We start from the raw sequence: 15,000 nt of genomic DNA, 5'->3' as shown, positions 1-15,000 counted from the left end.
GATAGCTCCCCTGGCCCTGAGGTTGCTGTGGTTTGAACCGCTTACATGCCAGGGCTGGGATGTAGAGATCCAGGGTTTTCAGGGTGGTGCAGGAATCCTTGAGGCTGTTTGCGTAAGGCCCTGCTGTCTAAGGGCAGGGCCTGCAATGACTGCTGGGCCTCGGTGGATAACCCAGAGAGGTGCAGCCAAGAGACTTGCTGCATAGAGATAGAGGAAGCCATGGTGCGGGCAGCAGCATGAGCAGCGTCTGACGCCGCTTGGAGGGCCGCCCTGAATGCAGTTGTGCTCTCATTGAGGATCACTCAGAACTCCGTCTTGGAAGCATCGAGGAGTGACCTTCAAACTTGGCCATGGCTTGCCACATATTGAAGTCATATTGGCCAAGGAGGGCTTGGTGGTTGGCTACTTTCAACTGAAGGCTGGAAGACGAATAAACTTTACATCTGAAAAGATCCCACCTCCTTGAGTCTTTATGTTTGGGGGTGGCCTCGGGTTGTCCCTGCCTCTCCTTGTGGTTAACCGCAATGACCACAAGGGAATTGGGGGCTGGATGGGAGTATAGGTACGCATGCCCTTTGGTTGGCACAAAGTACTTAAGTTCGGGCCTTTTAGAGATAGGGCCAGGGAAGAGGGGGGGTCTGACATAGGGCATTAGTGATTTTGGAGACCCCTTCATGAAGGTATAGAGCCCCCCGGCAGGAGACGATGACATCAAACAGAGCATCCGAGGGCTCTTCCAGTTCCTCTGCCTGAAGCCCCAGGTTAGAAGCAACCCTCTTCAAAAGTTCCTGGTGTGCCTTGCCATCCTGAGGAACTGGGTGAGGGGGCCCCATGATAGCCATGTCTGGTTACAACGAGGACGATGCTATGGGAACCTCCACGTACATTGGTGAACCAGCAGCTAGCTCCCCGGGTCCTCCTGGATCTGCGGGGTCTTACCCCGAAGCTTCGAGCACCGGAGAACGGGATACCGGGGCCACTGGCCCCTGTGAGGCTCCCGGCACTGATCGGGCAGCCTGGGAAGGTTGGGTGAAGCCCCGGGGGGTCCATGGGCACCATGGCGCCCATCACCAAGTTAGCAATGCCAGGTCAAAAGCTCTGTCTACTCTGTGCGGACATACACAGTAGAAACACTAGCTTTGACAATTCCATTGTTCTATTTATCCAGCCCTGCCAATATCAGTCTATCATCTTGCAAGCAGCAAACCCCATTTGCAAGACAGACTGATATTGGGCCTAAATCAATGCCCACTGAAGTCCCAGGAAGGACTACATTGAATGCTCTATATAGATCTACCTATATAAGCTGTATTAAGAGCCAAATCCTGAAGTCTGTACTTAATTCTTACTCAGGCATGGCTGATAGTAGCCCCAGCATGCCCCCCTCCGTGGGGGTGTAGAAGCTAGACTAACTAAAAGATCAATATAGATCCTGCCCTGACTCACCCCAACTCCAGCCATGTTACAAACCCATCTTTTGCAACCATGAAAGTACAAACAGTAATTTGACCCACAACAAACTTGGCTCTAGTGAAACTCTATTTATGAGGAAGTGGAATGGAAATCCAGATTGTTTCAATGCATTGCAATGGTCAGGTTGCAATTCCAGTTATGGTTCCTTAGATCTTCCCAACACACGGGCAAACATCTAATCAGAGTAACAAATGCCGTACAGAATTCAGTAAAACTTTCCCAAGCTCTTCAGATATTCAGTCCTCCTGTGTGATTGTTCTTCCTTTTGAATTTGCATACATATGGCTAACCGCAGGGTTAAGATTGCTTCACTAAGCTAAGGTGAAACTTAAGCTGCTCTAAGAATCACAGTCACTGGAGCTCTTGAGATGAAAAATACTATTCAGAATGAGATGACTGTATGAGGATCTTATTTTGAATCGGATGGGTTTTATTGCGGTATGCAAGCATAGCTCAAGGCTGTACTTATGTGTTTGTCAAACAGAGAGAAAGGGGAGAGTGCACATCATATCAAAAACCTTCAAACAACCAACCCAACCGACAAATAAAAGATTGATTTATGAAACGGACCTTTTCAGCTGGGCCTCCAGACACTGTGTCTACAGAAGCACCCGTTTGTGCATACAGAAACACACGTTAACATGTAAACGCTCACTTTGTAGAAAAGCATTTGAGACAAAAAGGCAGGTTTTTCTTTCACTTGCGCCAGTTTTGCACCATTTGAGTCCCATGAAGCTACTCCTCTGATTCACTCCAGTATAAGTGATATCTGAATCAGGCCCGTGAAGATGAAGAATGGAATAATTAGAAGCATAGGCCCATTAATATACAAGTTTGAATATTTCTTATTTTGATGTATTGATGTTTTGTATTATGAATATAAGCCTTTATCCCCTAATGTTTTAAAGCAAATCAAGTGGCTGTATTTTAAAGAATCCTTATTGAGGTTGCAGGAACAAACCATCCCGATGTGTAGAAAGAATAGTAAATATGGCAGGCGACCAGCCTGGCTAAACAGTGAAATCCTTGCTGATCTTAAACGCAAAAAAGAGGCTTATAAGAAGTGGAAGATTGGACAAATGACCAGGGAGGAGTATAAAAATATTGCTCAGGCGTGCAGGAGTGAAATCAGGAAGGCCAAATCACACTTGGAGTTGCAGTTAGCAAGAGATGTTAAGAGTAACAAGAAGGGTTTCTTCAGGTATGTTAGCAACAAGAAGAAAATCAAGGAAAGTGTGGGCCCCTTACTGAATGAGGGAGGCAACCTAGTGACCGAGGATGTGGAAAAAGCTAATGTACTCAATGATTTTTTTGCCTCTGTCTTCACGCACAAGGTCAGCTCCCAGATTGCTGCACTGGGCAGTACAGCATGGGGAGAAGGTGACCAGCCCTCTGTGGAGAAAGAAGTGGTTCGGGACTATTTAGAAAAACTGGACGTGCACAAGTCCATGGGGCCGGATGCGCTGCATCCGAGGGTGCTAAAGGAGTTGGCGGGTGAGATTGCAGAGCCATTAGCCATTATTTTTGAAAACTCATGGCGATCGGGGGAGGTCCCAGATGACTGGAAAAAGGCTAATGTAGTGCCCATCTTTAAAAAAGGGAAGAAGGAGGATCCGGGGAACTACAGGCCAGTCAGCCTCACCTCAGTCCCTGGAAAAATTATGGAGCAGGTCCTCAAGGAATCAATTATGAAACATTTAGAGGAAAGGAAAGTGATCAGGAACAGTCAGCATGGATTCACGAAGGGGAAGTCGTGCCTGACTAACCTAATTGCCTTCTATGATGAGATAACTGGCTCTGTGGATGAGGGGAAAGCAGTGGATGTGTTATTTCTTGACTTTAGCAAAGCTTTTGATACTGTCTCCCACAGTATTCTTGCCACCAAGTTAAAGAAGTATGGGCTGGATGAATGGACTGTAAGGTGGATAGAAAGCTGGCTAGATCGTCGGGCTCAACGGGTAGTGATCAATGGCTCCATGTCTAGTTGGCAGCCGGTTTCAAGTGGAGTGCCCCAAGGGTCGGTCCTGGGGCCGGTTTTGTTTAATATCTTTATTAATGATCTGGAGGATGGTGTGGACTGCACTCTCAGCAAGTTTGCAGATGACACTAAACTAGGAGGCGTGGTAGATACACTAGAGGGTAGGGATCGGATACAGAGGGACCTAGACAAATTAGAGGATTGGGCAGAAAAAAACCTGATGAGGTTCAACAAGGACAAGTGCAGAGTCCTGCACTTAGGACGGAAGAATCCCATGCACTGCTACAGACTAGGGACCGAATGGCTAGGTAGCAGTTCTGCTGAAAAGGACCTAGGGGTCACAGTGGACGAGAAGCTGGATATGAGTCAACAGTGTGCTCTTGTTGCCAAGAAGGCTAACGGCATTTTGGGCTGTATAAGTAGGGGCATTGCCAGCAGATCGAGGAACGTGATCGTTCCCCTTTATTCGACATTGGTGAGGCCTCATCTGGAATACTGTGTCCAGTTTTGGGCCCCACACTACAAGAAGGATGTGGAAAAATTGGAAAGAGTCCAGCGGAGGGCAACAAAAATGATTAGGGGTCTGGCGCATATGACTTATGAGGAGAGGCTGAGAGAACTGGGATTGTTTAGTCTCCAGAAGAGAAGAATGAGGGGGGATTTGATAGCAGCCTTCAACTACCTGAAGGGGGGTTCCAAAGAGGATGGAGCTCGGCTGTTCTCAGTGGTGGCAGATGACAGAACAAGGAGCAATGGTCTCAAGTTGCAGTGGGGGAGGTCCAGGTTGGATATCAGGAAAAACTATTTCACTAGGAGGGTGGTGAAACACTGGAATGCGTTACCTAGGGAGGTGGTGGAGTCTCCTTCCTTGGAGGTTTTTAAGGCCCGGCTTGACAAAGCCCTGGCTGGGATGATTTAGCTGGGAATTGGTCCTGCTTTGAGCAGGGGGTTGGACTAGATGACCTCTTGAGGTCCCTTCCAACTCTGATATTCTATGATTCTATGATTCTATGATAAGTGCTTGTAAAAGGTGCTCGACTGACAACAGTGGACAAGGAAATCCTCACTTTGTCCACAGAACAGGCACAGCATGGGAAGTGGTACAGTCTTCCCTAACACCGCCTCCACACTGACACAGGGGGGTGACTTTCTAGAAGATAGTTCAGTTTTATGCTCAGCCAATTCTTGGCCTCTCTTCTTACACTGCTAATTGGGATGGTGGTGTTTTTGTGATAAGGAGACACCTGTACAACGGGAACTACACTTTACATGCAATAAGGATGTACTTATTCTTCTCCTCAAATGCAAAAATCTCATGACTGGGCAAATCTGGACAACATAGAACAGAGAACACAGTGGGACTGGTGGTGGGTTTGAGTTGAGAGACGTATACTTGCAGCAACATACGTATTATAGTCTTGATCTCCCTAATTCACTGTGCACATGCAGAGTGCTACTGGCCTCAGTGGGTGCAAGACCCTCTGTACTAGTGCATCTGTTTGCAGGATTAGGATTTCAATTGAAAGTCATTACACTTTACTGTATTAGGTGCATACAAAAAGTTATCATCACTATCGAAAGGTGACAGAGAAGAAGATGGGACTCATGAAAAGATGACCTACTCAGGACTATGGTGTTTCCTGCAACTGGAAATTCAGATGATTAATTTGTTTGGAAACTCAGTACAAAAGCCGAGTGCTATGATTTGGTTTCATGTCTTCAAAGAATAAGATTTAACTCACATCAAATATCCACTTTGTACAGGTTATTAATGGATTAAAACATTATCTTAATTGCATTTAAAGCCCATATGGAAAATAAGCATGGTGAAAAGCTATTAGATATGCATTGAAAATTACAGCAGATCCATAGTTTAAAGCATTCAGAGATATAAACTTAAAGATACAACTTTCTAAAATAACTAGAACTGTATTTCTCATAAAATCCACAAGACAGCTATACAATCAATAAGTCTCTATGGAGAAATCTGTAAACTAACAAGAGACCTTACTAATATATGGAGGGGTTGTAGTGTTACTTCAGGATTAAAGGTGAACTGAAAAGTAATGTCAAAAGTGAGGTATGGATAGACTTACATTTAGACTTCAAGGGCCTGACTCACAGGCCATTAAGTCAGTGGAAAGGCTCCCACTAATATTAACGGGCATGGGATCAGGCCTTAATTGTTCCTTCTGATGAAGTTGTGGAAGGAATTTCCCCAGACTACAACCAGAAATCCTGTACAACTATTGTCTCTTCTAGTATTGATGATATTCCAGACTTCTTGGGTCCTTTAGTGAACCCAGAAAGAGACTGATTTTCTTTTAAGGAAAATTAAGACTCCCAGCGTCTGGTAGTGCAATGGGTGCACCCATTTCTGTCTCATATAGGCTTTTACCAATGTGCTTTTCCTATTAAATGTAGAGAAGGATGAATGCCATTTTTATATGAATATACTGGCCATGCCAGCTGTGAGTACTGTAAATACTAGAGTAGATCTGGTCTTGGAAGCATTTCCTCAAAAAAAAAAAAAAAAAAAAAAAGCAGCTTGGTTGATAGTTGCTGTGATGGCAGCAAAGCAAAATATTTTAAGAAATAAGGTAAGGCTGTTCTGATGAAGGCTGAATGGATAGTGCTCCAAATGTAAGTGAAATTGGGGTAAAATTCTCATGTGGAGTAAATCTACCTAGATCCATTGAAGTCAGTAGAGCTACACCAGTTTACATTAGCTGAGGATATAGCCCTATGTTCAAAAGATACTGATATTGATTTACAGGGAAAAATACATAACACTACCTCAATTATCTATACAGTGGAGCCATCTCACAGGGAAGTGTTTATTCTCCACAAAATGATTTGATTATGGCCCAAAATCTGAAACATGTGCACTGCCTAACTACTCAGGTGGCGTGCTTGATCATCTGTTTGGGTTAAAGGGGAACTGTACCCCTCTCCTCTAATCTATAACGTGGCCACTACTGTAGTCTCAGGGCTGCAGAGGCCTGCACTGGAGATACAGCTGCAGTCCCCAGGTGGAATTCTGGTTGGCCCAGGCAGAATTTCCCTTAGGGATTCCTTAAGAATGCACACTGGAGCCACCCTGGCAGGTTGGGGTCATGGCCCTGCCCTCATTCTGCCTTTCTTCAGGCGGATAGTATCAATGCAGAATGCTAGGAGAGAGGCCAGCACACATTTCCTCAGCAACATTGTGGCTGCTCCTTCTAGATGGATCACAAGTTGAGGCAGTTTCTTGCACGTCTCCCCCTCATTCTTACACTCCTGCCCAAAGTAGGCCAACATTTAGCCATTGGTTAGGGTCCTATTTGCATTTTAATGCTAACTGGGAAAAACACTTGCTCCAGGCTTATGATTTTCCTTTTTATTTTGTTGAACATGTTCTGATATTGCAAATGTAATTTGGGTTGGGAAGTTACTGAGAAAGGGATTTTGGCTGGCAGGATAATGTGTCTTAAATCATGTATGTTATGGGCCACATTTCCAGCCTAACTATAAACAGGACTCTAATGTTCATATGTAAAAGTACGTATGGAAATAATAGTGTGTGTAACAATGCACCTGCAGTTTGCGCCCACAAAATTGGAGGTCAGTGTCTGGCCATGTGCATGTGTATGACTGTAATGGACAATTTTTAGTAGGCACCATGAACCAAAGATTTACTGAACTACTACTCATTTTCCACAGGCCATCAAATGGTAATGACTTTCAGTCATAACTGACTTGAGCCAAATCAAACGTGTGACCTACAGTAGAGATGAGACTTTTCCCTGAATCACTTTTGCTAATGCTGAAGCTGACCTATCACATGCTTCCACAGATATACTAACAACACAAGGGGTTGGTTTGCTGCATGTATCTATGTGAATTTTGGCTATAGTGAGTTTATTGCACAATTTCCTAAATACATTTTGACTCAGCTAGACCTATTGTATATTTGTGATGCCGAGTTGGTGGTTTTCATGTTTACTTTACCACTACCATAACCTTGAGAGGAGAAAGAGATTATTACGCTTGCTTGTCTATCACTAGTAAACAGAGAAAACTTTTAAAAATATACAATAGTTCAAAATTGCTGGAGGATGTGAATTAAAACCCCCAAACCAAGACATATGAAGGGCTATATCCTCAACTGGTACAGCTCCCTATGGTGACTTACATCAGCCAAGGATCTGTCCCCAAGACTATCGTTTTTGCTAATAGCAGCTTCTGATTTTGGAATAACCTACATAAGCAGCGTTGCCATTAATGAGGTCATTTCACACTTGTACTAATCATACTTTTATACCACCACACACATCATGTATTTTGTTTACACCATACATTTCAGAGAAAAGCTGATTTTAAAAACTTCATAGTTACTTCCCATCCAACCTGTAAAGCCAGGTTGCCATTATACAATCTGTCACTTTTTAAAAACCATAAACTATTAACTTACTCCAGTCACTTTGTGTATGAGCTGACACCGATCACTCTGGATATAGCCTTTCCTCTGAGGGACTTTACAAAATTAAGCCTCATAGTGCCCCTGCAAGACATGTATTTTCATACTTGTTCCACAGAGGGTATATTGATGCATAGAGGGGTTAAGGCCAAAATTTAAAATCTGAGTGCCTCAAGTCAGGCACTGAAATCAGTAGTTCATCATCTAAATATTTCATCTGATTTTCATATATGCTGAGCACTGTAACTTCCACTGTTGTAACATCATCTTTATCTTGTAATGCGACCCTGAAGTCCTAAAATTCCCCCTGCTGGGGGCTAAATAACATTGAGTTCTTGTTAATAAAGGACTCTCCCTGTCCCTGTAGGATGCCTGGGATAAGAAGATTCCAGGAAGGTTAGATGCTAACATTAAAGAAAAACAAGAATTTTGCAGCATTAAGAAAAAAATGTGTGACTTGATACTTAAAGCAGACTTATGTGATGGGGAAGAAGATAAATGTTTATAGCTATTACCGTGGGCTGAGGTCAGGGGGACCAATGGTGTTCAGTGTTGAAAGGTGCAGTTTTAGGTTTTTCTCTCTCTTTCTGGAGTAGTAGTGGAGTTCAGTTTCATGTCTGGTTCTTGCAGGGTTTGAACTGCAAACTCGGATAGGGGAGTGAAAGGGCACTGTTCCTGAGGCCAACTGTTTCAAGTTTATCCCTAGATAGCTTTTATTGCTTCCAGCCTTCTTCTCTTGGGATGAGGTTGTGCTCCTCGTGTGGATTGGAGAAAGAATGACATTCTCCTCTTCTTCTCCTTCATCCTCATCTTCCTCGTCTTCCACAATTGATGGGAGTCTCTTGTTTATGCTGCCATTTCCCTTGGGCTCTGTCTAAAATAGTGGATAATTCATATTAATATAAACTTCAAAGCCCAGCACTGCAGGGACAGTTGATTTGCTCTGATGTTCATACTTGAATAAAACCAAATCCATTAGAGCTTTTATTTTTCATTAGAACAAATGTTATTTTGGGACCCACCTGTTATTTACTTCTCTCTCTTCAGTCCCTCACATATATATACACAAAAGCCCTCTAGTAACATAACCAGTGAACTCACTGCAAATGTATTTTGTTACTGAGAAACGTTGCCTGGCTTTAGTTCTGACAAGCCACCCAGAGTACGTATACTTTAATAGGTTTCTCTCGGTCTTTTGAGGAGTTAGTTCTTCTGAAGTTAATGCTGTGAGACTGTTGATGAATTAAGAATGGGTTTTAGGTAAGTAACGTATATACCCACAGTCCAGTATATGGCCAGTACAGTTAGTTATAAGGAGTGATACAGTTCACTTAGGACCTGAATGCATCCTGGTTCCTCCTCTTAGTCACACTAAGTGGGACCTTACACTCTGATCTTACTACCTTACAGCCAGACCCGTGAGCTCCCGCAGAAACCTATTAATGCACAACAGTGTAACAGGATTACCTTCTGAAGAGCTAACTCATCAAAAGATAGAGATGAATTTATTAAAGAATACAGACTGTAGGATGGACTGTAGGTGCTTGTTATAGGAGGCAGAGGGGGCCTAATGGACTCCAAAGACCTGCCACTCTACTGCTGGGTGACCTTGGTCAAATCATGTCTCTGTGTCTCAGTTCCCCAATTGTAAAATAGGAATAATGTATGCCTTTGTAAATCACTTTGATATCTACTAATGAAAATGGCTATATAAGAGTTATGCATGATTAATGAATTTATTATTATTATTATTTCTTGGAACCAAAATACATGTGCAGTGAGTTGCAGAGGTCTGCCCATCTGGAGCTTTTTCCGGGTCAGGGCCATGCTTCACAAGTAATCCCATTTATTCCCATGCTACAACTTGTGGGGCAAGGTATTATCACTATGAGTAGCAGAATCTGGTCCTATGTCATTCTTACAAACTCCACACATCTCAAATAAATAGGACAGCCAAATTCAACTGATCCCAAAAGAAACCTTTTCTGAAAATAGTACTGGAGCATTTTCAGTGTGATTGAGAACAGGAAGTAGCAAAAATCTCACATAGGAGTCTGTTCTGAAGAGATTTCCAGCCCAGTTGTCCACAATCATATCAGTTTGGATAATTTGGGTAAAGATACAAATTTTGGGTGAACAATCTTTTGAGATTTGCCCATCACTCCTTGTCCTCATATTTTGCAGCATGAGTTTAATTTTGCTATTCAACTTGCACTATCAGTTTACTGAGTAAACATTATACAATTATTATTGTTAATGCAGATACAATGAGCCAGACCTTTTCAATCTGACATGTCCAAAAAGTCAAGAATATAAAATGTAATAGCAAAGGCCTGTCTGTCAAGACGATAATAATGGCCTCCCTGAAAACTATTCTGCTATATAGAAGTCTGATGAACAAACTGTACAGAACTCTGATATGAGAAATAACTTTATGTAAATTTAACTTTCCACGTCTATCATTTGGGCTGAGTAAACATTCCCGGCTCATCTTTAAAACGAATATGCATTAATGGAACATCCAAATCCAGCATCTGGATGCTAAGATGCCTAAGCATTTAGGCATAGAAAATGGACATTTGTGAGGTACACCTAACAGCAGTTTTAGCATTCAAATGCAGGATCCTATTTAAGGGCCTGATTCAAAACCCACTGACATCAGTGGGAGCCTTTCCATTGGCTTAAGAGGACTTTGGATCAGGCCCTAGGCACTTATGTTTCAAAGTTAAGCTCATCATATTTAAAATCAGACAATCATACCTGGGATAGTGTAGACTTGTTTGATAATCTTGATATTACCTGAGGAGGGAAAAAATGTAGTAGTAGCAGAAAATAAGTGAATCTGCACAAATTTGGCTTCCAAAGGCAATTTTATATGATGGAACAGCAAGGAAATCTCATAATGAAACAAATGTATATTCCACAAATTAAATTCAAAATGCCACTGATGATAATGAAACGTCTTTGAAACAGACTCTGTCAGGATCAAGTTGTTGACCAGAAAATGTACCTTCCATTTTAAAGAAGGGAATTCCTGTAAAATTAACATTTTATTCCAAAGTAAAACAAGACTCGGGACATGACCCTGCACTGGACATACATGGATGGATCTCTGCACAGGGAGGCCCAATGATTTTGATAGGGTTCCACGTAGGCACAGAGTTCGTTGTAGGATCGGTCCTTAAATATTGTAGGAATCTAGAACAGTGACAGGTATGCCAACAATTTTCAAAAATAGATCCCTAAAGTTAGGCTCCAAACTCCCACAAAGTCAAACTACCATCTGTGCCTTTGAAAATCTCCTCTTTAGGCTCCAAAATAAGTGTCCTGATTTTCAAAAGTGCTGACTGCCCAGCATCTCCCTTTGAAATCAGAGGGATCTGTGGGATGCTGAGCACTTCTGAAAATTATACTATTTACATAGTTGTCTACGTGCAAACTCTAGGTAACATTTTCAAAGCTTAAGGGCCAGATTTACAAAGGTATTTACGGGTCTAAAAATGCAGATAGGTGGCTAGTAAGATTTACCAAAGTGCCTCAGCGAGGTAGGCACCTAAGTCCCATTTACTTTTAATCTTTGTAAATCTAGCCCTCAAGCCCAGATCCTCAAAATTATTTGACTTCAATGGGATTTAAGCACCTGAATAACGTAGAGGATTTGGGCCAATTCAAAAGTAACTTAGGCACTTAGGAGCATAAGTCACATTGAAAGTGAAGGGATCTTCAGAGCATAAATAACTTAAGTGCTTTTGAATATTTTACTTCAGCAGATTAATTTTAGTAACCCATTTTTGAAAATCTTGGTTGTTTTGTCATTAGATCAGAGCTCTTGCAGTTTATAAAGCTATTAGGCAAATAGTTCTGTAATTACTCATAAAAATGAAGTCATTATTATTGCCACACAAATGTGTGCTTCTCCAATGTTTAATTTTGTCTAAGCAGTAAACCTATTCCACATCTGCCTAGCCATCAGCGTGTGGATTAATCAGACATGTTGCTTACATAAACTTAGCAATAATTCTCAATACACTGAAAAGCAGAACAACCAGAATCATTACATTGTGTAAATAAAGCAAAAATATGGCCCTGCTCCTCCTGTGTCAGTGAGAGAAAATGTCAGGCAGCCCTAACTGGAGCCCTGATATGGTCAGATGTCAAGCCCTTTCGGCTCTGATTGTAATCAATGTCAGCGGAAGGAACTCAGCACTTGGGCCCTAGATAGTTTGGAGCAATGGAAGCATTCAGTGTGCTAAATGCTATAGTTTAAAAAAGATCAGTTTAATATGACACTAAAGGCCTGACTTGCATGCACACCTGCACCCAGACACACCTGGTATTAATTAGATTCATATAGGGGTGTATAGTGCCTAGCAATTTGGGGCCTCTAAACACTACTGCAGTATAAGTGTTAAATATATGTTGATATAATATTAATTGATATCTACAAAACCAGCCACATGAATTAGCAGTTTAACAAACAGAAATATGAAAATATTAATTTGCCTGCCAGAATCTTGCTTGGGTTTTACCAAGACAGGACTTGTGTGTGGGTGCACATTGTTAAATGTGGGCAAAGATCTCCTCTTTTGAACTTTCTTCCCCCAGTATAAAGGAGAGTTATATGTGCAGCCTTGACAATAAGGAAATACAAACTGCTGCATGGAATGGCTTTAGCTTTTATGTATGCTTTCCCAAAGCCCTGCTGGAATTGCATGCATTCAGCTGGGCTGCAGGGGCTGAACAGCATTTCCCCTGCAGGGAATCCACCTGACTGCCAGGGATTAATGCTGTGCCAGCAATGAGTGCATTGAACCTTTCTTCTCCACCACTCTCACTGTATCCTGCTGGTAACCCAGCTACTGTGGATTTGCCTGAGGGAGGAGGAGGAGGAGAGAGCAACCAGCTGCCTCAGAGCATTGCTAGTAGGGATGGGAAATAATGGGGGGGGGGGGTGTCAGAAGATGTATGGAGGTACAGGCTGGTGAAAGGTAGCTCAAGGGAGGGACAGAGGTTCAAGGGGAAGCAGATTGTTGGTGACAGGTTCCCTCTTGAGAATGTCCCCCATCCTCTCCTCCCATTTGTTTCCCTTATTCTGTCCATACAGCCTGTTCTCTCTTTTGTCCCTGGCCCCATGGTTGGGCAGTTTCAGTTTGAATCAACACATTTGGATAAGTTATGTGTGCAGGAACAAGCTAATCCATTTCATTAAGGCATGCCAAAGTAAAGAACATTATAATTGCATATCTCTGGTATTCTAATACTTCATTAATAGCTGACAAAGATAAATATTGTGTCCACTTTACATAAAGGTGGGGTCTGAGCTCATTTGCTTTGATAGAAATGATGCTCGATGGTAAACATTTTTGAGACCCACACACTTAATAGATTGACCTGAAAGTGGGCAGAGTTTTCTGAAAAAGAGGCATTCTAAGTCTCTTCTGACTCTCCTCTCCAAAAATATAATTCTCAGAGAGAAAAAGAATACTAATGTACAAGGGCATGAACTAAGAGCAGGAAATTTAAAAACTGCAGTATCCACATAACCAGGGTTTCATCTTCCTGCATCTGACTGCATAAATTTAGTATCAGTGGAATTATCACAGGACCTGAGGAACTGTCCTAATTTCCAATCTACTAAAGCATTTTTTTGCTTTAGGACAATACACAGATTTCCTTAAAGTGTTGTGTGGCTTCCATGAAAAGAAAGAGGACACACAATTGTACATACTGTATGCTGTGTTTAAAAAAGAAGTAAGGTTAAGGTTATAAACACATTTTGAAAACAAAGTTGAAGAGGTATTTCCCAAATAGACATATTAGGAAAATGTCACTAATGTTAATGTGAGTCATGCTAAAGATGCTCAGAGGATCTGATTCAGATTTCAAATACAGCACATGTATCCTTTTGTATCTTGTAAAACTTTGTACACAACACAGTAACTGATTTCATGAGGTACAGTGGTAATAGACTAAGTATCAAGATCAGAATCAAGCCCATAGTCTCAATTTGATGTTTCCCTAGGATTGTTTAGAATTTTGGAATTTGGTACAGACGGTGCAACAGTTGTATTCTCTTCTATTAATGTTCATTGAAATTAAGGTTAAGATTTTGTCACAGTTATTCTTAGTAAAAGTCACAAACTGGTCATGGTCAATAAGCAATAATTCACAGAAGCCCAAGTCCTGCTGCCCGGGGGGTGGTGGGGAGTGGAGGGCTGACAGTTCGAGCCCCTCTGCCCAGGGGGGCGGGGTGACTGACTTGCTGTCCGGGGTTGAGACCCCAAGCCCCACAACCCAGGGCTTACCCCACCGCCCAGGGCTGGCAGCCCAAGCTCCCGCCGCCGGGACTGAAGTCACCAAAAATCACAGAATCTGTGACCTCCGTGATGAACTCCTATCCTTAATTATAAGGCCAAGAATGGTACTTACACATCAGAAAAAGCTGATTATTCAATGCAGGAAGTCAATCCAGATCTTTTAATCATCTGGAGGTGATTTTTTTCTGGACTGAGGTTATAAAACGGTAACCCCCAGTGGTATAGATATCTGGTAGATCATCTATGGGGATTTTCAGGGTAAGCCAGTGAAAATGTAAATAATATATATACAATCTGTTCAAGAGGGATTGTAAATCATATTTTGGAAAAAATGAATTTAGAGGTACAGCTAATATCCAAATTTTAGGGATAATTAGATAAACACTAGAGTATATAGATTTGCTGGGCTTGAAAGGGTAGGGTTTGATGGATCATGTTGTCTTGTTCTGGCTTAGAAGGTTCAATATTCTTCATAGCAGGGCTTGAGTCTGAGCTTTAGAAACAAAGCATGCGTCTAGATTTACTGAGTTCTTTGTAAGTCTGGGTTCCTAGAATATGTTAATAATATTTTGCATTTTAGGGAACAAAAGGCTAAAACACTATGTCAGAAAAGGATTTGGAAGCACAAACTGGAATATTAATATGCTTAGTTAGTATTAAGAAGTACACAAAACTGTTTAAAGATGTTGCCAATATGTAAAAATATAGATCAAATGCCATATGCTCAGTTCATAGGGATTTTACTGACTGTTAATGGAAAATATATGAGCACA

The 15,000-nt window shown here is 41.9% G+C and overlaps 1 protein-coding gene across 2 annotated transcripts in view; it reads right to left on the bottom strand.

The window, feature by feature from the left end:
* Nucleotides 1-15,000, bottom strand: part of KCNH8 (potassium voltage-gated channel subfamily H member 8) — a 356,652-nt gene that overhangs the window by 19,497 nt on the left and 322,155 nt on the right. For both annotated transcript variants that reach the window (XM_008170570.3, XM_065583465.1), the window contains 2 exons: nt 10,671-10,709; nt 8,426-8,784 (listed from right to left, as the gene is read on the bottom strand). In XM_008170570.3, the coding sequence (XP_008168792.2) occupies nt 8,426-8,784; nt 10,671-10,709 (398 nt within the window). The remainder of the gene's footprint in view (nt 1-8,425; nt 8,785-10,670; nt 10,710-15,000) is intronic.

Source organism: Chrysemys picta, chromosome 2, assembly GCF_011386835.1.
Source record: "Chrysemys picta bellii isolate R12L10 chromosome 2, ASM1138683v2, whole genome shotgun sequence".
Lineage (NCBI taxonomy): Eukaryota > Metazoa > Chordata > Testudines > Emydidae > Chrysemys > Chrysemys picta.
Note: the sequence above shows the minus strand (reverse complement) of the source record. Positions and strands in the feature narration are given on the sequence as shown.